This window comes from Lampetra fluviatilis, chromosome 14 (assembly GCF_964198595.1).
Source record: "Lampetra fluviatilis chromosome 14, kcLamFluv1.1, whole genome shotgun sequence".
NCBI lineage: Eukaryota > Metazoa > Chordata > Hyperoartia > Petromyzontiformes > Petromyzontidae > Lampetra > Lampetra fluviatilis.
Window position 1 is genome coordinate 638,470 of NC_136288.1, and position 23,349 is coordinate 661,818.

General features: G+C 46.3%; 1 protein-coding gene across 2 annotated transcripts in view; it reads left to right on the forward strand.

Annotated features, from left to right (window-relative positions):
- TFAP2D (transcription factor AP-2 delta) overlaps positions 1-14,351 on the forward strand; it is a 67,985-nt gene extending 53,634 nt beyond the window's left edge. For both annotated transcript variants that reach the window (XM_078862459.1, XM_078862458.1), the window contains 3 exons: positions 7,990-8,131; positions 10,789-10,902; positions 14,095-14,351. In XM_078862459.1, coding sequence (XP_078718585.1) covers positions 7,990-8,131; positions 10,789-10,902; positions 14,095-14,314 — 476 coding nt within the window. In that variant the 3' untranslated portion in view covers positions 14,315-14,351. The remainder of the gene's footprint in view (positions 1-7,989; positions 8,132-10,788; positions 10,903-14,094) is intronic.
- Positions 14,352-23,349: the final 8,998 nt, after the last annotated feature.

Below are 23,349 nucleotides of genomic sequence, written 5' to 3' on the forward strand. Positions count from 1 at the left end.
TACTTGGCTGTTATAAATTTTCCACGTGATGAGCCACTTCGTTGAGCTATCATTTATGGCCAGGCCGCTTCTTAAAAGCAGCTACACAGCTCATTGGGCCTTCCCTGTTAAAATAAAATAAAAACTTGTTTATTATGATTCTGTGGCGGCGAAGCTTTAAAATAAAAAACACGGCACATTGTCGCGTAGGAAGAAAAAATTGGATCCTCTGTGCAACAAACCAGTCTCTGACTTGTGACACACAAGCACGGCTAAGCCAGCCCCTAATCCCCTTGTCGTGTCCTGGTGACCTGTTTCGTTGGGAAGCGGAAACAAGGGCTCTTTACGCTGCGTTCCCGTCCCCCCCAAAAAAGTCAAGCGCACTGGAAAGTCCTTCTCAAAGAGATTTTTAATGACGTTATGTCTGTTCTCAGATGATACCATTCATGCCCCCCAGCCCCAAGCACCCCCCCCCCCGCCTATTTACCACAGAATAGCCTCGCCGAATCCTGAGACACTTTGTCTCAAGAGGGGGCCTGCATTGGGATGTTTCTGTTTGGTCACTTTTCTTCCTAAGTCCACTGCCGAAAGAAGCTCCCCCCCCACAATGTTGCGTCTCACGGGCATCTGACCATACTTCACCACTCTGTTCCGTACGGGTTGGTGAATGGGCTGCTTAAGACTATATGATGCACATATCACGTGCCACTGATAATGGCTGTGGCTGGGGAACCAACCTCGGCCGCCGTGTTCACAGCACCCACCACTCTCTTTAAAGCAAATAATTTACGCATGCAGTGTTTGTGAAATAACAACGACTTTATTCTAAGTCACGACGAACGTTCGAGCACAATAAAACAACGGAATGCGTTTTCATTTACCGTGTTGTCACTGCATGTGAAAATCGAAAATGTGTGTGAATTGTATCCAGTGCTTTGCATGATATGCAGGGCTTCATTTCTCTGGTAGACCGCAGGAGGCACCTGGCTAGCATTAGGCAAGGGGTATACTGGATGCAGTGTGCCGGGTGGGGAAATATTTGCCTGGGTCGGCGACCCGGACAGACCCAGCGGAAATGAATCCCCGATTGTTTCATACAAAGCGCCGTTGATCCCGATCTCCCTGGGGCTTTAGATCGAAGGTGTCCCGCTGCTTGCTGGTGGTTTGGAGTGGCAATGCCTTCGCCAGACATTTGTGCGTTGTCGCTCTCTGCTGACACCCCGTTGAACTGCACGACGGACAAAGAGAATCCACCGCGTCGGCACCTCCGTGCCTCTCCCCGAACACGTGACAGGCGTAGTAGGGCACGCACAAAGATGAAGATGCCCCGTGTAGCCTTCACAGGCTGTTGGGGCAAGTGCCGTTAGCGAGTGCCGTTAGCGAGCACCTAATGAAGGCCGGCACGGCACACGAGGGGGTAGGTAGCCAACAACCACGCCCGGCCGCCTTTGTCTCCCCAGCGGCGATGTTTGAGGCCGAGTCGGCCTAGAGGGGAGGCCCAGCACTGGTTCAGATAATCGTCACTGGTGTTGGTGGCCGTGAGCGAGAATCAAACTCGGGTTGGTAGTGCAGCGTGCTAACCGTTGCACTCCCGCTTCCCCCCACACAGGGCCGGAGCATGGTCCCGTGAGGCCCCTGGGCATAAGTGACAATGAGCTGAGACATGTTTGGCAACATGCTACTCCGCAGCTCATTTTTTATTCTGCCTAAAAGAGAAAATGTCCGTGAACCCTGGCAGTTTGTCACTGGCAAAGTTAGAAAAATCCGAAGTGCCACGAAAACATTGTGGAACACTGACTGCAGATTAAGTGCCTGCAACGTCTCTAGCAATTTAGTTTGGCACTTCTCACCCTTGGAGTCAGACATAAAAGACTTGAATTGGATGAGTTCGTTGGAAAAGTTAATGTCCAAGTCTGATGGATATGCAGCAGAGAGTGCATTTACCTTTTCACTATGACATCACTGTTAGACACCTGATCTTACATAAATATAACTCCAAAGAGACTGGTCAAACGCTTGTAAGCGTCCAAGCGATGTTCAAGGCATGCCACGAGCTTATCAATGACCACATAAAATGTTTCTATTTTGAACTTCTCCCTCCCCTGAAGTGTGACACCTGGCTCTGATTTCTCATCTACAAATGTTTTGTGTTTCCTCTGCTTATATGACTGAGAGACACCTGTCACATTTAAGGCTGCCCTTTTAAAGGCCTCAAACTGGTCTGGCTGTCCCACCACAAAATAATTTAACGAAGACAAAAGCTATGCTGCTACAGATATGTCAATGTCACTTTTCTGTAGGTGCATGCTTGTAGCGTGGAACCGGTCAAGTATGACGTCCCAGAAATGTGCCATGAACACCATCTCTAAGGTGTCAAATTTAGCACATAGTCCAGCGGCCTCAATTCGAGTATCTCTTTTTTCATTATCATCATTGCACATACCACCGAAGGCCTCTCTAATGTGGGTGTAATTTCTCCACAGTGCCTTGGTTGATTCTGTCCGAGCACTCCACCGAGTACTGGACAGCGATTTTAATGTCAGTCTGACATCTGTCTTCCGAAAGACTTTCGCCCATCTCTGTGTGGATGAAGAGCAAAGCTGGCTTTTTAGTGCAGCTAATTTGGTTTAAGGGCAGCTAGCTGGCAAAAATGGCAGCTAGCTAACTAATTTCTGTTAACAAGCTGAATCATCTGGGCAACTATCTAGGTAAAATGGGCAGCTAGCTAAAATAAAGGGATAGCGAGTTACGGTAAATCAAATAACGAACGGCTTGCCATAATATGCCCACCTTTAAACTGTCCTGTTATGCAGAATGAACTGACTATGTTGGTGAATATTGTATCATGTCACAGCATATTATAGCATGCCAACCAGTGGCTCAGTTGTACAGAAGCACTGCACTCTCCTAGAGGCTCTCGTTTTAAACATGCACTGTATGTACCAAGGGGCCCAGGTGTTACGCTCAATGTAAGCACCGAGAGGCCTGGGGGCCCTAGTAGTCAACTCGCACTGTAAGCACCTAGGGGCCTCACACTGTAAGCGCTGCGGTGCCCGGGGGCCCTAGTGGTTAGCTCACGTTTTAAACACCAAGGGGTCTAGGGGCCCTCACATTGTAAGCGCTGAGGGGTCTGGGGGGCCCTAGTGGTGAGCTCACGTTTTAAACACCAAGGGGTCTGGGGGCCCTCACATTGTAAGCGCTGAGGGGTCTGGGGGGCCCTAGTGGTTAGCTCACGTTTTAAACACCAAGGGGTCTGGGGTCCTCACATTGTAAGAGCTGAGGTGTTTGGGGGGCCCTAGTGGTTAGCTCACATATTAAACACCAAGGGGCCTTAGGAAGTCTTGGGCCACGCACCGCGCGCGGCCTGAGGCTTGGAGGCCCCCTGCCAGTCCGAGGCCCTGGGGAACTGGTCCCACTAGCCCGGTCCATAATCCAGCCTTGCCCCCCCCCACACACACTAATCTCTGACATGCACAGCAATTGCATACATTGCACCAACAGCGAATAGAGCACCGTGCGCTTTTTAAGAACAATGGGATTGGTAATTAACACATTTTCAGTCCTTTGTCAATCCAATCAATCATTATTTTACATGCCAATATCGCCCTCTATAAAGTAGACAGCAGTGCTGCACGTGACAACAGAATGGGAATGGTACAAGAGGGTTGACCATACTTCACCACGCCGGTCAGTGCAGGGCGCAGAGGAACACTTAGCATATACATCTACAGTTCATCATTTAAATACCAAACAAAAAACTACTCTGATGAAGGGTCTTAGCACAAAGCGTTAATTATGCATGTGCCGAGTTTTTTTTCAATATTTTTTGCCAGCACAGTCGCTTACCGCCAATGCATTCCTGATGATGAGCTTAAAGATGTAAATACAGATAGTCCCCGAGTTACGATGGTCCGACTTACGATATTTCGATCTTACGATGGCCATAGCGATACGACAAAATTGTAAAATATTTGTAATTTCGCACAGTTCAATTAGGTAGGCTAAGTCTTTATCGTGTTGTTTAACTTTACATTTTACTGTGCAATACAGTATTGTAATTAATAAATACATATGTAACGGGTTCCGGAGGCACTTGTAGAGGTAACTTCTTTATTACTATCCAACACTCCAACAGTCCTGATACTCTGTTACAGCCTAGGTACACAGCCTAGGTACACAGCCTAGATACACTACTCTGGCTACGCTCTGGAACTCGCCCTCACAAGGACGTAGAGCCGGGAGTTCCAGAGTCCCACCACTGGCCCTCACATCGTCCCAGGGTCCTGAGATGGCTGGTCTTGGGTCTTGAGCTACAACTGGCCTCGATCGTCCAGGGAGCTGCCCTTTTATGTCTCGTCCCCAACGAGGGGTGGGGTTGTGTGCGCCCCCAGATATCCCACAGAGCACACACAGCCCCCCCCCCCGTTGGTGGCGCCAAGGGGCTTAAGCGTCTGGGTTGCCTGGGAACCTAGCGCCTGGCGCCAAGGGGCTTAAGCGTCTGGGTTGCCTGGGAACCCAGAGCCCCCAGCAGCCCCTCCCCTCTTATGTCACTACACATACAGTAAATAGTGTATACAGTACGGAACTCTCTTCTTCCACAATAATGTATAACTCCCTAGTTTCGAATGTAGCCCCAGTCTAATCAGTTTCGCTATTAACCGTGTGATGATGACAATAATTTTCTATTTAAAGCTTTCGTGACTGCAGGGATTCATCGTATTGGTTCTTTCGGTAAAGTCACGTAGAAGGGAAGTAATAAAATAATAAAAATAAAACATAATAAAACAATTCTCACGAACTTAAATTTGGAGCTTCCGTGACTGCAGGAATTACTCTTTGGTTCTTTCGGTAAAGTCACGTATAAAGATAAAATAATAAATTAAATAATAGCATACGACGTTTCCATTGCAACACAAGCAAGAATTTTCACACTTAAATTCTAACTTAGCAATCTTTGAAATACGTAATCGACCAGGCTATGCGGTAAAAAGATCGAACCACTTCTACGGGGAAGTTTCAAGTTTATCTTTTTCTCTCTCTCTGGGTTTTTTGTTTTCTCTCTCTGCCTGTGTATTTAGTGTATTTTTTCTGTCTCCACTCGTTTTTTGTCGTTCTTATGTTCTGCTCTGTCTGTGTGTCTCCGTTCCTCTTGTTTTTATGTTTTGTCTCTCTTTGGAATTTTCACACTTAAATTATAACTTAGAAATCTTTGAAATACGTAATCGACCAGGCTATGCGTTAATTGTGTGTTGACCGACTCTCTGTGTTGTATTACATAACATTTCGATATTTTGCTAAGTTATTTAATTGAGTGTGTTCTTTCTCCCTCTTTCCTAATGTTCAAGCTTGCGTAATTGACCACGCGTCGCCGCACTCATTGACATGTTAGTTTTTTCTCTAACCCCTCCCTCTCTCCGCCCCCGCCCCCCCCCCTCTGTCTATTTAAGGCCTCGCCACAGAGACGATCTCCCTCTCTGTGCCTGTGTTACTCTCTCTATGTATCTTGGTGATATCTGTCCGCTTATATGTCTGTCTATAGTTTTCTGGTTAGATTTTTGTTGCTATTTCATTTATACCTTATGATGATTGCTTGTGTTGCAATCGAAACGTCGTATGCTATTATTTAATTTATTATTTTATCTTTATACGTGACTTTACCGAAAGAACCAAAGGGTAATTCTCACGACGTATCAGCCACAACGCAAGCAGCCGTCCTCAGGTGAAAACCAGGACTGTCGAGGCGACAGCGTCTGAATGAAACAGCACACGTGCTTGGAGCATTTATATAAGCTGAGTTGGAAGGGGGGAAAAGGGCGCCTTGACAAAAGAATATGCATATAAAGAGGCATTTAACATATTTATGGGAAATGCAGGTATGTGATTAGTACTACTTATGCCCGTGCATTATGCAGGATTAGCAGCATCAAAGGGAAGGGATATGGGAAATGCAGGTATGTGATTAGTACTACTTATGCCCGTGCACTATGCAGGATTAGCAGCATCAAAGGGAGGGGATATGGGAAATGCAGGTATGTGAATAGTACTACTTATGCCCGTGCATTATGCAGGATTAGCAGCATCAAAGGGAGGGGATAGGGGTAGCATTAATAAAGGGAAGGAGTGTTAATAGTATGTAGCTGCAGTAACTAAAACCACCATGTAAACAACTAAAGTATAAACTACATAGTATCATCAGTATACTAAATGCACTCTAGAATAAGCTGAGTTACTAACAGTAAGTAATACATTACAATTCTACGTCGTAAAACATATAATATTTTCCCATCTAAAGTTTATTCTCTTACATCACACGAGTCTACACTGTACTATATACTGCCATAGACAAACCCAACATTAAATTATATACTGTATTGTCATAAACCACCCTAAACCTTATACATTGTAATATTACACTATGTATTATTCTACCCACCCTAATGTATATCACACTGCTGTATATTGACTATACAATTACTATACTATATATTACTTTGTACATTGTATTAAGCATTACTTACTGTTAGTAACTCAGCTTATTGTAGAGTGCATTTAGTATACTGATGATACTATGTAGTTTATACTTTAGTTGTTTACATGGTGGTTTTAGTTACTGCAGCTTTATACTATTAACACTCCTTCCCTTTATTAATGCTACCCCTATCCCCTCCCTTTGATGCTGCTAATCCTGCATAATGCACGGGCATAAGTAGTACTATTCACATACCTGCATTTCCCATATCCCCTCCCTTTGATGCTGCTAATCCTGCATAATGCATGGGCATAAGTAGTACTAATCACCAGAGGTGGGACAAAGTCATTGTTATGCAAGTCCAAGTCGAGTCGCAAGTCATCAAATTCATGACTCGAGTCTGACTCGAGTCCAAGTCACATGACTCGAGTCCACATCTCATAGGTGGGACAAAGTCATTGTTATGCAAGTCCAAGTCGAGTCGCAAGTCATCAAATTCATGACTCGAGTCTGACTCGAGTCCAAGTCACATGACTCGAGTCCACACCTCTGCTAATCACATACCTGCATTTCCCATATCCCTTCCCTTTGATGCTGCTAATCCTGCATAATGTACGGGCATAAGTAGTACTAATCACATATCTGCATTTCCCATAAATATGCTAAATGCCTCTTGATATGCATATTATTTTGTCAAGGCGCCCCTTTTCCCCCCTTCCAACCCAGCTTATATATATGCTCCAAGCACGTGTGCTGTTTCATTCAGACGCTGTCGCCTCGACAGACCTGGTTTTCACCTGAGGACGGCTGCTTGCGTTGTGGCCGAAACGTCGTGAGAATTGTTTAATTATGTTTTATTTTTATTATTTTATTACTTCCCTTCTACGTGACTTTACCGAAAGAACCAAGAAGATGACAATAATAACAATACTGTACTGTGATGCCAATTAGGGCAGTGATTCATTATGAGTGTGAATTCCAGGCAAGTGTAATACTGCTGTACAAAGCCATGTGTCTGTAACCTGTATGATTGGATTTGTTTTCTTGTTTTTCGTTTTAAATGTTTTGCCAAAGTGTTGAGTTCACCTTAATACGCTTTGACGCGCTGAAACTGTCGATGCAATTTAACGCCATTGCCTTTCCCGAAGAAGATCATTTACTTCCCGCTCTTTTGTTTCAAAACACAAAACACACAACTCTGGGAGGCCTGAATTAGGACCATTGACCAGGTCATTGTCAATTTATTAGGATCAGTGAATGTAAAAAAGGGTTAGCACCTGAGTACGAGCTGATTCCATCACTCCATCTCCGTGGTGGATGCCTTCTGGGGTGCCTTCACTCTATTTGGGGTGCCACGGTGGCGAGATGTTAACTACCTCGCCAGGTATGCACGAGGTCATGGGCTCGATCCCGACCACCACCAACCGCTTAGTGCACCGTGCCGACCTTCGTAGGTGCTTGCTTCGATAGCAAGTCGACCCAGCAGCCCGTTAAGGCCACACAGCTACCTGGGGGTGCCTTTATCGTCCGCTCTCCCGCAGGCGAGGCCCTTCACCTGGCGCGTGACTTTGGCTACACGTGCGAGACGGAGTTCCCCGGCAAGGCGGTGGGCGAGCACCTGGCGAAGCAGCACGCAGAGCCCAAAGAGCAGCAGACACGACGCAAGATGATACTCGCCACCAAGTAAGATGATACTCACCACCAAGTAAGATGATACTCACCACCAAATAAGATGATACCACTAAGTGAGATGATACTCACCACCAAATAAGATGATACCACCAAGTAAGATGATATCACCAAGTGAGATGATACTTACCACCAAGTAAGATGATACTCACCACCAAGTAAGATGATACTCACCAAGTAAGATGATACTCACCAAGTAAGATGATACTCACCAAGTAAGATGATACCACCAAGATGATACCACCAAGTAAGATGATACCACCAAGTAAGATGATACTCACCAAGTAAGATGATACCACCAAGATGATACTCACCACCAAGTGCGATGATACCACCAAGTGAGATGATACTCACCACCAAGTGAGATGATACTCGCCACCAAGTAAGATGATACTCACCACCAAGTGAGATGATACCACCAAGTAAGATGATACCACCAAGATGATACCACCAAGTGAGATGATACCACCAAGTGAGATGATACTCACCACCAAGTAAGATGATACTCACCACCAAGTGAGATGATACCACCAAGTAAGATGATACCACCAAGTAAGATGATACTCGCCACCAAGTAAGATGATACCACCAAGTGAGATGATACTCACCGCCAAGTAAGATGATACCACCACCAAGTGAGATGATACTCACCACCAAGTGAGATGATACTCACCACCAAGTGAGATGATACTCACAACCAAGTAAGATGATACCACCAAGTGAGATGATACCACCAAGTAAGATGATACCACCAAGTGAGATGATACTCACCACCAAGTAAGCTGATACCACCAAGTGAGATGATACTCACCACCAAGTGAGATGATACCACCAAGTGAGATGATACTCACCACCAAGTGAGATGATACTCACCACCAAGTGAGATGATACCACCAAGTGAGATGATACTCACCACCAAGTAAGATGATACCACCAAGTGAGATGATACTCACCACCAAGTGAGATGATACCACCAAGTGAGATGATACTCACCACCAAGTAAGATGATACCACCAAGTGAGATGATACCACCACCAAGTGAGATGATACCACCACCAAGTGAGATGATACCACCAAGTAAGATGATACTCACCACCAAGTGAGATGATACCACAAAGTGAGATGATACTCACCACCAAGTTAGCGATAAAATATAAGTAAGCGATACAAGATGAAGTATTTATTACACAATATTGTCATTCGCCAAAGTGATTATCATGCAAGATGATAAGTAAAATAATCATAATCATAAGTAAGATAATCATGATAAGGTAATCATACAAGATTAATTATGATAAGTGAAATTACTGATGCAATAATGAAAAGTAAGCGATGCAAGATGATAAGTAGCAGCGGCCCCAACAACACCGCCCTGGATTGGCGTCAGGGTAGCAGTTTCACATCCTTGTTGTGGGGATTCACTCGGCGCGTGTCATCTTCTCTGCTGTTGATGAAGTGAGCAGCGCTCTGGGAAAGGCGCTTGTCACAATTGAACCACAATACCTGGCTGATCTCGTTGAGGAACCTAAATCTCTGGCCATCCTCACAGCAGCGGCTTTTGGCTAGCCATCGAACAAAGACGGTCACCGCATCGTGCGCTTTCAGGCCCGCTTTTGCGGCCATCTGGAACGCTCTTCCTTCCGACAACAACAACAACCAGTGTTGTATGTATGTAGAACTTATTTTGCACCGATGTAGCCAACTACGCTCATCATCGGAGGTGTGGAGGAAGAACAAACTAAACACAGAAAAACTGTTCTAAAGAAATTCGTTTTTATCTAGATTTGATGGTGCAAAGCTCCAGTGGCTTCCTAATATCGAAGAATGCAGCAATGGCCATTCTTCGCTTCTCTGAGGAAGGGCAATTGCCCTTGACAGCTGGGGTCTTTCATGTAGTTGTGATCACACAGTCAATGTGTGTACCGTCTCGGTGTGATCATGGTGTTGACTAAAGTGTGGCAGCCAGGCATTTGACAGTCCTATCCGCCCCTCAGTAAGGAAAGAATTCCCCCGTCCACGTGCTACAGATTCTGCACATGCCACGACTGCGAAATAAACAAAGCGATTCCTGAATTTGGCCATCACTCTTTAATTGAATCGCGGAGCAGTGAATAGTCACATGTGTCCAATAAGCAAAGAGCTTAACGCCCTATGCAATATGTTCACTTGACCGTCCCAGGATGGTTCCTGGTATGTATGTACTTATGTTGAACTTCCTTCGCACCGTGCTTGGCCAACCATTTTAATCGGAGGTGTGGGGGAAGGACAACAAACAAAACACAAAAATAAGTTATAAAATAATTTCGTTTATAATCTAGATGATTTAAAAGTGCATAGCTGCAGTGGCTTCCTAATATAGAAAGGAAGAGCGTTCCAGACGGCCGTAGAAGCACATTTGAAAGCGCGCACAATGCGGTAACCGTCTTTGTTCGAAGGCTGGACAGAAGCCACTGCCGTGAGGCTGACTGGAGCTCACGTGATGGTTCATGCTCTTTGATGAGATCAGCAACGTGGCATGGCCCATTTGTGATTTGTGGCAAGAACTTTGTGTGATGAGTGGGACCTTGTAAGGTCGCACTTGTGAGTGCGCCCAGGTGTTGAGGTACCGTGGTGCTCCATACCCACCCACCCACCCACCATGCTCTCGACAGACAGATCTGCAAGGAGTTCCAGGACTTCCTGAGCCAGGACCGCTCTCCCCTTGGCAGCTCACGGCCAACACCTGTGCTGGACCCAGAGGTTCAGCGTCACCTCACGCACTTCAGGTACATGTGTAGGACTCGTACTCTCGCTGTCTTTCTCGTCTCGTTTATTCACGCGTAGAGTTCACACCTCCTCATCATCGCTCCATGTCTCCGTTCGCTCCGATGCACAACTCGCCATTAACAACACTCCATGTCTCTCCGTTCCTACTGTACACTGTATTCTCTCTATCCACTACTACCGTACACTGTGTTCTCTCTATCCACTGCTACCGTACACTGTGTTCTCTCTATCCACTGCTACTGTACACTGTGTTCTCTCTATCCACTGCTAACCGTACACTGTGTTCTCTCTATCCACTCTACCGTACCTATCCCTGCTCACTGCTGCTCCGTCTCTCTCCCGGGCACCAACCACTCCAGCTCCAATCCCAACCAAGACTCCCGTCTCTCCGTTACGCTGTGCCCTATATCCCTGCACCAATCAGTCCCAATCAATTATCTCATCCCCCGCTTTGCTACTCGCCCCCAGGCCCCCAGCCTCACGTGACCATGTTATTGCCGCCAGGCCGGCGTCGGTCATTAACCACTCACCCTCCTGACCAATCACCGGCCTGCGTCCTCAGTCACCCCTAACACCTGTCGTGTCTCTTAACGACCCCCCCCTTAATGCCACGACAACAACAATCGTGTCCTCAGATGCTCCCACTGTACTCTGCTCGCTTCGTGTACAAACATACAAATATACAAACACAGACATAATTTCCACCGTGATGATGGTTACAAACTGAGTAATCATTGGAAAGATGTGATTAACCATGCAAAAAAGATTTAACTACACTTATTTGGACCATCTTATTTGACATACAACTATTACAGGTTATTGATAGACAGCCAGGCTTGTTTTACCATGTTTAGTTGTTTCTTTTTTCACACTATTGTTATGTAGGCCAGGCTTAGTCACAAACCGTACCTCCCCATAACAAAGGCTCAGCCTCTTAAGCCTCACCTTACCATATTAATAAAAAGTGTGCCGTACTTGGGCCTTCCCCCCTCTCCAACCATTATATACACGGAGTGGTAGCTCTTGTAATCTCTCATTTACTTGATACAGCTGTCGTGGCTGTGACGGTTCCACCTGAAGACGGAAGCTTGTGTTGCCTCCGAAACATCGTGATTTTTATTTTATTTTACTTTTATTAATTTAATGTTTTACCTACGTGACTTTACCGAAAAAACCTAAGAATATGAATCCTTGCAGTCACGAAAGCTTCAAATCTAGAATGTATAATATGCCATATAAATATAATTTCTCATACTCTGGAACGGATTATTTCCTTTCCCTTTATTTCTTATGGGAAAAATTCGTTTGGTGTACGTCATTTTTGGTATAAGTCCTACCTTCTGGAACGAATTAACGACGTATACCGAGGTACCGCTGTATATATTTTGGGCTCGATCCCGACCCTGATGCCCGCTGTATATTTGGAGTTGGCATGTTCTCTCTCCTCATAGTCATGTAGATTTTTTCCTCAGGATCCTCCGTTTTTTTCCCTCCATATTTAGAATCAACATGTTTTTTGAGTATATTTGCATGCTATACTTGCCCACGTGATAAGCCACTTCGTTGAGCTATCATTTGTGGCCAGGTCTCTTCTGAAAAATAGATTTCTAGCTCAGTGGGCCTTACATATGTACGTAGAACTTCATTTTCTTTGGTTCTTTCGGTAAAGTCACATAGATGGAAAAATAATAATGAAGTGAATACAAATAATAAAAATGACATTTCGATCGCAACACAAGCGGTCGTCATCAGGTAAGGGCAGCCTCGCAGGAAAAGCCCCTTTTCCTGATGACGACCGCTTGTGTTGCGATCGAAACGTCGTGGTTCTTATTTTATTTTTATTAATTTTATTATTATTTTTCTATCTACGTGACTTTACCACATAGCTCAGCACTCTGGCAAGTACGGGTTGGCGAATTGAAGGAGCGTAGAAGTGAAGTACAATTTTATGGATATTGCTGCAATGCGCTCTGCTGGCCACAACATACACCCCCCCACCACCAGCAGCATATAGCAGCTGTGACCACCTATGGCCAGATCCCCTGTAATGTGCCCGATGTCATCCATAACTCTGCAACAAAGTAGGAATGAAACCCCTGACAGTGTTTGGGTGGACAACCAACATGCATAACAGGTGTTATAGACTCAAGATTACAGATACTTATTTAAGACTATTTATCACACTTTTCAATAGATACTACATGAACACGTGTTTTTTTTTCAGCAGGGTCTTGCCACGTGTTTCACTGTCGGGGGAAGGGGGGTTCAGAATCAATGTTTATTTATCTTGGAGGAATCCGAAGAACTATGAAGCTCTTTTTCACAGACGTCCAGTCGGGGTGGGTTGGCAAGTTACAAGCTATACAAAATACGATAGGAGTGCAACATAGAGAAAGGGTAACCAAGTTACTAAAATAAAGACACAAAGCATATTAGTACTTAATTGCATAAGTAGATACATTCCTGCCGACCCTTCAACACCAAATGCAAGCTTGGGCAAGGCAACAAAACAACAGGCCACACCAAGACAATAAACAGTCCCTCAATAAAGTAACACACAGAAATTGTTACTATCGATACTCAACGGGTGTGTGTTGCTGCTATGTGTAATCCCAAATCGACTGATTTGCAGGTATTGTTTTTCAGCATTGGGAGACTTGGCCAATACCGGTTACGATGTTTGGTGTTTTTTTTTCTTGTTCTGTATGAAGAGAATACGGCAATCGGGGAACGGTTGGACGGGGAGATTTGTGCACGATCGCCAGTGTGAAGAGTTTGCATTTCGAGTGTTTTTATGAGTGGTGGGGGTTGTGGTGTGTGGGGAGCGGTAGTGTAGCAGTTAGTGGGCTGCGCTACGAACCAGGCGACCCAAGTTCCAGTCCTGCTCACGGCCAAAACCAGTGAAGAATATCTGAACCGGTCCTGGGCCTCCCCTAGGTCGACTGAGCCTCAATTGAGTACCTGTTGCGGTGTGTAAAAACATCGCCACTGGGAGACAAAAGCGGCCGGGCGTGGTGCTGGCCACCAAACCCCTTGTGTGCCGTGCCGGCCTTCATAGGTGCTCGCTAACAGCACTTGCCCTGACAGTCTGTTGCAGAATGATGTTTGTCTTCGGTGTCGTGTGATGAGGATGGCGAAGACGTTGTTGGGTGGTTAGAAGTTGTTAACGCTCGTGGCGCGGTGATTTTCAGCCTCATTACCCACGGCTTCGGCACGCCCGCCCTCTGTGCAGCCTTGAGCACGTTCCAGACGGTGCTGGGTGAGATGCTGGCTTACCAAGAGAAGCACCTGCAGAGCAAAGCCGCCAGCCTTGCGTCGACGCCAGCTCCCGCCCTCCCTAACGACAAGGGCTCACTTAGGAAGGCGGGAGACGCCAGCGAAAAGGACAATCGTGGTGGCAAGGCCGACTAGCCGCCTGCCCCACGTACGCACACAGTTACGGGGCGGGGGGGTGTTGAGGGGTGGGCCCTCTCTGTCGCCGATTCATTTAACGAGTGCGCGTCCACGATACAAAAAAAAACCCGTGTTCTGAATCGACCGTCGCTGTTTTGGCATCGTTTTTTTAACAACGCGCCAAACCGGAGAGGAAAATGCTGATCGGGATGGTGAAGGCAAAAAATATATGTATATCTAAAGATCAGCAAGTGTGTTCCTTGCAGACGCTTTTATGTGGAGTGAAAGGTGGATAAAGGGGCGGGGGGAAGGTTCAGCCCTGCAATTGCTTGATCACGTCACTGCTGGCGGAAGGACCTCCCACGAAATGGAACTATAGAGGGTATTTTGTCCTGCTGTTCTACTTTGGCCAGATGTTTTGAAAACGATGGGAGTAAAACCTGCACATTGCACCACCACACGGTGTAACTTACATGTAACCCGCGTGTCGTTTCATTTTTTATCGAACACAAGTGGGACTGGCGCTCCGCCAACGGGGGAGTAACGTGCGAAGCAGCTAGGAATCGGATGCCCAAGACACGCGCGACAATTGCCTTTGGAACCACGAGCAATGCCTTTCCCACCGTTCAGTCGTGGACATTCCATGGTTGAGTGGGAACACAGTGGGGCAGCAACAGAAAATGTCATGGCCACAATGCAAACGCAAACAAAACAAATGGATCACATCGTTTTGTTTACGAAACAAGTTCATTTAGAAGGGTTTTCTTTTCGTTTCATGTTCAGGCAAATTGTTGTCCGTCAACAACTCCGCGTAGATTCAACATCCTCCGTGATTGTGTTTTTCGAGGTCGAGTGATGAAAGGTATGACGTTACTAACGTTACTAACGTTTTTATAAACCCAAGCGATATACAATTTATGGAAAATGCCCCATGTAAAACGTCGTTCAATAGCACCATCACGAGCAGAAATACATTCTGCAGTTGCATAATATATGAACTAGCAGCAGTGTTTGTGAAGGGCGATCGGTCCCTTTTTTCCAGTGTGTTTGTCCTTAATTTAATCTTGCAAAATTAATTCAACCGTGGATAAGGCACGTGAATTGATGTCCAGGCTTACGCTGTTTAGAACAAAACATGTGAGTTTGTGTGTGTATGTTTGTTGAACTTCTTTTGCACGGTACGTAGCCAACCATGCTAATTGGAGGTGCGGGCAAAGGACAAAAAACAACCTGTTCCGAATATTTGAGTATCACTTATAATGTACAAAGCAAGACAAACATAGTGGCTGTTCATGTATTAAAAAAATATGAATATAAAATAGATTAATGGAGCACTCTTTCAAATCCATTGATGGATTAAGGCCTAATTAAACAGTATCGGCCATCAGGGTTATCTGTCGATACCTCACCACGCTGGTCAGTGTGGGTTAGTGGATGGATGGGTGGGCAGGACCGGTGGAGAAAATGTAATTATCTGGATTATTTAGATGAATTGGATCCGATACATTTCTGCATGTGATGCCACTTCCATGAGCTATCAGGTGTGGCCAGGTCACCTCTGAATCGGAGCTTAATAGCTCTGTGGGCTTTACCTGTTGAATACAAATATTATATTGTTTTCTTTTGACTGATGTGTATTCGTGGCTGGGAATCGAACTGAGGTTGCTGGGTTGGAAGTGCGGTGTGCCAACCACTGTGCCACCGTTTCCCCAACTGGTCCTGTATATGTGTGCATATATTATTGTATATACTCACTTTCGAAATATGAACCAATTATGTAACAAATACATAGTGTGGACATATATCCATTACACAGTGTATGTACAGTGAGGGAAAAAAGTATTTGATCCCCTGCTGATATTGTACGTTTGCCCACTGACAAAGAAATGATCAGTCTATAATTTTAATGGTAGGTTTATTTAAACAGTGAGAGACAATAACAACACAACAATCCCGAAAAACGCATGTCAAAAATGTTATAAATTTATTTGCATTTTAATGAGGGAAATAAGTATTTGACCCCCTCTCAATCAGAACGATTTCTGGCTCCCAGGTGTCTTTTATACAGGTAACAAGCTGAGATTAGGAGCACTCCCTTTAAGAGTGTGCTCCTAATCTCAGCTCGTTATCTGTATAAAAGACACCTGGGAGCCAGAAATCTTAGGAAAATGATTGATTAATTGCTTCTGTGAACAGGTGTCTTTTATACAGGTGTAGTAAGTATTCAGGAGGCTTGACGACGGGATCGGAGGCACACTTATTTATTAACACCAACTTGTGTACAGTAGCGGGTACACACAGTACTTAAGGGGTTAACGTCCCCTTTACTCGGCTAACAGGGAGACACAACATCTAACCCCGCTAACCTAAGCCCAAGTCCTCCACTACGGAGCTAAGGGAGGCTACCTATCCCAGCCCTGGTCAAGCTGGGATCCCGGCACCCTGAGTCTGGGCTCTCGGGGCCACGCCACCGGCTTGCCCTGGTCGGCCCTGACAAGGACAGCGAGCCAGGGGAGCTCCGGGGCCTATGCTAGCTGGTCTTCGGTCTTCGCTGGTTAAAGCTGATACCCCCGACCTCGAGCCCTCCGGCTCACCACCTTTTATAGTACTCGGCCCCCGGGAGGGGCCCGTGGGGGATGCAGGTGCGGACGTCGGTGTGAGCACCTCCTCTGTGTACGGCCCTAACCACGCCCCCTGTGTTTGTTAGCCATCCGCGCCCATACACAATTACACCTCTACACAGGTAACAAGCTGAGATTAGGAGCACTCCCTTTAAGAGTGTGCTCCTAATCTCAGCTCGTTACCTGTATAAAAGACACCTGTTCACAGAAGCAATAAATCAATAATTTTCATAACTCTCCACCATGGCCAAGACCAAAGAGCTCTCCAAGGATGTCAGGGACAAGATTGTAGACCTACACAAGGCTGGAATGGGCTACAAGACCATCGCCAAGCAGCTTGGTGAGAAGGTGACAACAGTTGGTGCGATTATTCGCAAATGGAAGAAACACAAAAGAACTGTCAATCTCCCTCGGCCTGGGGCTCCATCCAAGATCTCACCTCGTGGAGTTGCAATGATCATGAGAACGGTGAGGAATCAGCCCATAACTACACGGGAGGATCTTGTCAATGATCTCAAGGCAGCTGGGACCATAGTCACCAAGAAAATAGTTGGTAACACACTACGCCGTGAAGGACTGAAATCCTGCAGCGCCCGCAAGGTCCCCCTGCTCAAGAAAGCCGATATACATGCCCGTCTGAAGTTTGCCAATGAACATCTGAATGATTCCGAGGACAAGTGGGTGAAAGTGTTGTCAGATGAGACCAAAATGGAGCTCTTTGGCATCAACTCAACTCGCCGTGTTTGGAGGAGGAATGCTGCCTATGACCCCAAGAACACTATCCCCGCCGTCAAACATGGAGGTGGAAACATTATGCTTTGGGGGTGTTTTTCTGCTCAGGGGACAGGATAACTTCACCGCATCAAAGGGACGATGGACGGGGCGATGTACCGTCAAATCTTGGGTGAGAACCTTCTTCCCTCAGCCAGCGCATTGAAAATGGGTCGTGGATGGTTATTCCAGCATGACAGTGACCCAAAACACACGGCCAAGGCAACAAAGGAGTGGCTCAAGAAGAAGCACATTAAGGTCCTGGAGTGGCCTAGCCAGTCTCCAGACCTTAATCCCATAGAAAATCCGTGAAGGGAGCTGAAGATTCGAATTGCCAAACGTCAGCCTCGAAACCTTAATGACTTGGAGAAGATCTGCAAAGAGGAGTGGGACAAAATCCTTCCTGAGATGTGTGCAAACCTGGTGGCCAACTACAATAAACGTCTGACCTCTGTGATTGCCAACAAGGGTTTTGCCACCAAGTACTAAGTCATGTTTTGCAGAGGGGTCAAATACTTATTTCCCTCATTAAAATGCAAATCAATTTATAACATTTTTGACATGGATTTTTCTGGATTTTGTTATTCTGTCTCTCACTGTTCAAATAAACCTACCATTAAAATTATAAACTGATCATTTCTTTGTCAGTGGCCAAACGTACAAAATCAGCAGGGGATCAAATACTTTTTTCCCTTACTGTAGCCTTTACGTACCAACACACATGACGGTAGATATAAAATGCTTTTAATGATGTATTATAGTTGTACATTGTTAATTTTAATACTGGCTAGCAAACATGTGCATAATATGCTGTCGTTACAGGGTCAGTCTTAGTCGTTTGCGTTATTTATCTGCTTGTATTTTACTTTTAAATGTTCACCAAAGACTACTTTTAACTCACAAATCACATCATTCCAGTTGCTCTGTGTCTCTCACTTTGCATTTTTTTTTCTCCTGAAGGATTTCGTTATTTATCGTCAGTTGAATACAATAAAATAAACGGGACCGTTTTAAACAGATGCTTTTAATGTAAACATACAACGCATGTAGCAACCCGTTGCTTGTAAAAAAAAATCCTACACTTGCTCGAGTTGTTTTTTTCTTCTTGTTCCTGTCAACAAAAGAGTTTGATCGGTAATTGTTGGTCTCTGGTCATTGCCAACGCCGTTGCACCTGGTACAAGTTGCAGAGGCTTCGCCAAAGCCTCTAGAGCACAGGAGGATAAAGCTCTCGCTTGTGCCACGATTGTGAGGCATGACGAATTGTGAAGAGTGGCCTTCCAAGTCAAATGCAAACAGCAAATCATAATTTCAGAAACTCAAATCATTCTGTCTTAGGCTTCGCCTGAATGCTCATAACTCGCTGCCATTTGGAATCCGGCATGGTTTAAATATACAGTATAATGACTACGAGCTTTATTACTCGGCTTCGCCCGGGACTTGGATTCACCACGCCCAGCCGCCTTTGTCTCCCCAGTGGCGATGTTCACACCACACCTGTTACTCGTTTGAGGCTGAGTCGACCTAGGGGAGGCCCAGGACCGGTTCAAATAATCGTCACCGGTGGTGGCCGTGAGCGGGAATCGAACTCGCATCGCCGGGTTCGTATCGCAGCACGCTAACCACGACACTACTGCTCCCTCCACACACGCGCGCGCGTCCATAGGTACACATACACGCGCTTGCTGCAGACACAACTTTCATGGTGCGTACGGCAGTAAACGACTGAAATAAAGCAATGCTGCGCAAAGAACGCTTGAGACCTGCAACACATTTGTATTTCACTTTACCCGCGATCAGCAGGCACACTCCGTTACGCTTCCGCACACGGATCATATGACAGATGTGACGTCACAGCTCACTTGCCGTGCAAAATATCTGCAATATTGCGCCCCCCCCAAAAAAAAAACATACAAAAGTGTATTTTTATGATTTTTGCATGGTGTACAGTCTGGGAAGTACCCACACGGCAAATGTCAAGTTTGTTGCATGCCGGGAAGTACGCTAAACATTTTGAACAGACACGATTACAAATTTCCCTTTTATAGATATGAGAATAGATGACACGGATGTGAAACGTATTAATCTGGAATGGCATCAACCGTTTACAAGTTCCCCATAATATATTTTTTGGGGTTAGATCGCGTATAAATATAAATGTCGTTAAACCTGCCACCACCCGACACAGCCAATTAGTAAGGTTTGTCACGTAAACAAAACATGCCTATTTGTTACTAGTACAGTACACCGGTGTGTTGGAGAGTAAACCCTGGGAGTTAAACGGTTGGTGGCAGGTTCAACTAAACATTTATATTGACGCGATATAACCCAAACACCTCATGTATAATATTGGTCGCGAAAGCCTATGTGTTTACAAGTTTCGTTCGACATCTTTGCGTCTTCATCATTGTGATCATCATCGACAGCCATTGTCAGTCAACTGCTGGATGAAGGCCTCCCCAAGCCGCCACCACTCCTCACGCAGTCCTCATCAATTGTCGCTCATTCCGCTTTCTCTCAACCTCTCCACTGCTAGCCTGCTCTCTCTCTCTCCTAGCCTCTCCACTGCTAGCCTGTTACCGTACACTCTGCTAGCCTCTCACTATATCTTCTGCTAGCTTCTCTACTGCTAGCCTTCCGCTATACACTCTGCTAGCTTCTCCACTGCTAGCCTTCCGCTATACACTCTGCTAGCTTCTCCACTGCTAGCCTTCCGCTATATACTCTGCTAGCTTCTCCACTGCTAGCCTTCCGCTATGTACACTGCTTGCCTCTCTACTGCTAGTCTTCGCGCACTTACGCTTAGGATTCCACTAGCCTCTACTGCTAGCTTGTCTGCCCTCACTTTTCCAATCTCACCCTTGCCTCCAGTGGGGGATCAGCCATCACCGCTGTAGAGGGCGAGGTGTGGAGAGCGCGGCCCCGAACTTCTCTTGTGTTCACTCTTCTCTTCACTCCAACCAACTCAACTCCCTGCCTCACCCGTTCCGTATTTATCCTGCTGCTCATTAAACGCCCTAATTAAGCTGGCATCCTCCTGTCGCCTCCCGCACGTGGCGTCCGCTGCTATCGCCTCAATCTGCAGACTCAGAGGCGCCTACTCCACGCCTGCATTTGCAGCCAACCAATCACGGCTATGCATCTTAATTGTCCGTCTCTCTCGCGTTGCTTTCTCTCGCAGCACCTCTTCGCCCTGATGTGACCTCACTGTCCGCGGCTCACAAGTGCATGCACACTGTTGGCAAAACCCCACGCGCGTTACTCCACTACACATACGTCGACTGGATTAAACCGATTTTAATGCTCGTGACATAGACTTCTAAATGTAATTGCGAATTAAAGTTTGCTTGGCAGCATCGATTTTTTTTTCTCCCAGACCACAACCTGAAAACCAATGCCCAACTCCGTGAGCGATACGAACCGCCAGCTGATTCAAGTGCGTTTTCACGGCTTTGCCAGCACTCACTCTTCAAGGTGACTTGCCAGGGCCCTTGAAATGTCCCTTCTGAAGATGACTGCGAGGATGGTCACAGCCAGCTCGCGCATTTGGGTGATTCAACGAAGAACTTATCTATATATGCAGGAGGCAGTTTCCACCCGACAGATTAAAATATATATACACAAAGTTTTCACCGGACGTGCCCTGTCCTTGATGTCGGTGTTTGTCCTTAAATCTTTCCAAAAACTGCATGCAGCATCGCAATGCCAAGTTTAGTGTCTTGCACACAAGCCGTTTGGGCTGAAGTCAGTGGTGTAATTGTGTTTTTGTTGTTGTTTTAACCGAGCGGTTAACGTTAAGACATAGGGGGCGAGATGGTATGATCTGGTTTCGCAGATTAAGCGTGCTTGCAAAAGTAATGCATTATATTTGGACGCCCGCGCTCGCCTAATCAGCTGCTCCTCACTCGTCCGTGGGTCGCGGTGGTCACTTGGACGCAAAAAGCTTTCGCAAGTTAACCGATGAAAACGCGGCGACTCCAAATGACACGCTCTCCATCGTCAGCCGCAATGTACGTGGGTAAACAATACTTTGTTTTTGTTAAATATGTTACTTATACATTTCAAAAGCAAACTCATGTCCAGAAAAAATCGGGAAACAAACGCTGATGGCAATTTCTCAACAATTGTATGTTTACTCATGTCCTCCGCTTAGCATGGTTGGCTACGTACGGTGCGAAAGAAGTTCAACAGAGGAGAGGGTGCATACATACAAGGGAGAAGCTTACAATGGCGATTCACTCTGGCTTCCCAAGACGACGTCAAGTGGGTAGATGAAGCGTGTCTGCAACAGATCTTGGTGGGCAGGTTGATGCGATGAGTTGCGTGATATCTGCCACCCACGGCTGTTTAATATCCAACGTGCAGGGGGAGCAGGTGGGCGTGGTTGGGAGTGGGGGGTCGAGAGCTTTGCACTTTAAACTCGGCCACTGAAGTTCGACTCCCGGTCGTGGCCAACGTCAGCGGTGAGACGTGAACCCGTCTCGGGCCACCCCTTGTTGCGGAGACCGGAGGATCGCGATCCATCCAGCAGTGAATAGAGGATGGCCGATGAGATTTACACATGCTTAATTGTAGGTGGGCTCAGAGTGGAGATGGATGGGAGCTTGACAACACCTTCATTTCGTGGGAAGGAAATAAGCGGTCGTACACATCTACATGGTCTACAGTCGCGTGTTGGTGATGAACTCGGAACTCTCACGGCCCCGAGTGGAGCAGCCTCGCGAAATGCATAAGGGGCCGTCCAAGAATGACGTCACGCACCTGGGGGGGGGGGGGGGTCAGACATTTGTGACGATGTCTGACGAAGTTAGGGGGAGTTTGAGAAATGTGACGTCACGTAAAATGCGCAACTTTAAATAGATATAGGCAACACGTTCTACTTAATTAAATAAGGCTTTTGATACATGTTTTCTCCTACAACATCAGAGTACAGCGGGACATTAAATACGCGCTACAATGACAATAGTTTGAAGCCAATTGAAGCATGTTTAAATTTTGTGGGGGGGGGGGGCAGAGCTTTGTGACGTCATATTTAAGGGGGGGGGGTCTGACTATTTGTGACGTCGTGTGACGAAGGGGGGTAAAAATCGTCCAAAATCGCGTGACGTCATTTATGGATGGCCCCTAATTAGGTGGGTGCCTCGCAAACAAGATACTAGAAGCGATTGCGGTCTTCTCATGGTTGGGGGGCTCACGATGACATTGCCTTAGCCACCATCATTGCCCTCACTGTCACCGTTATTAACGCTGCCACCACCGTCATCGGCATCGTCAGTAATGAATCACACCGGGCGTCACGACCACTGTCATCAGTGATTCATAACGAAATATCTCCAAAACCAGCATCATCATAATTGACTACCACTGAACTCACCACCGCACCTCCCATTAGCACGGCTGGCTACGTACGGTGCCAAAGAAGTTCAACATACAGCAACTATGCCAACTATAATCGGTGATCAAACAACATAGACAAAGATCCCCCGTATATCTTTAAAAAGACTGTAGGAGCACGCGCTGTTTGCGAGCACCTATGAAGGCCGGAACGGCACACGAGGAAGATGTCTGCCAACACCACGCCCGGGCCGCCTTTGTTTCCCCAGGGCCGCTGCTCACGCACCAGCGACCCAAGGAAGGCTCACGAGGGGTTCCGATATTCATC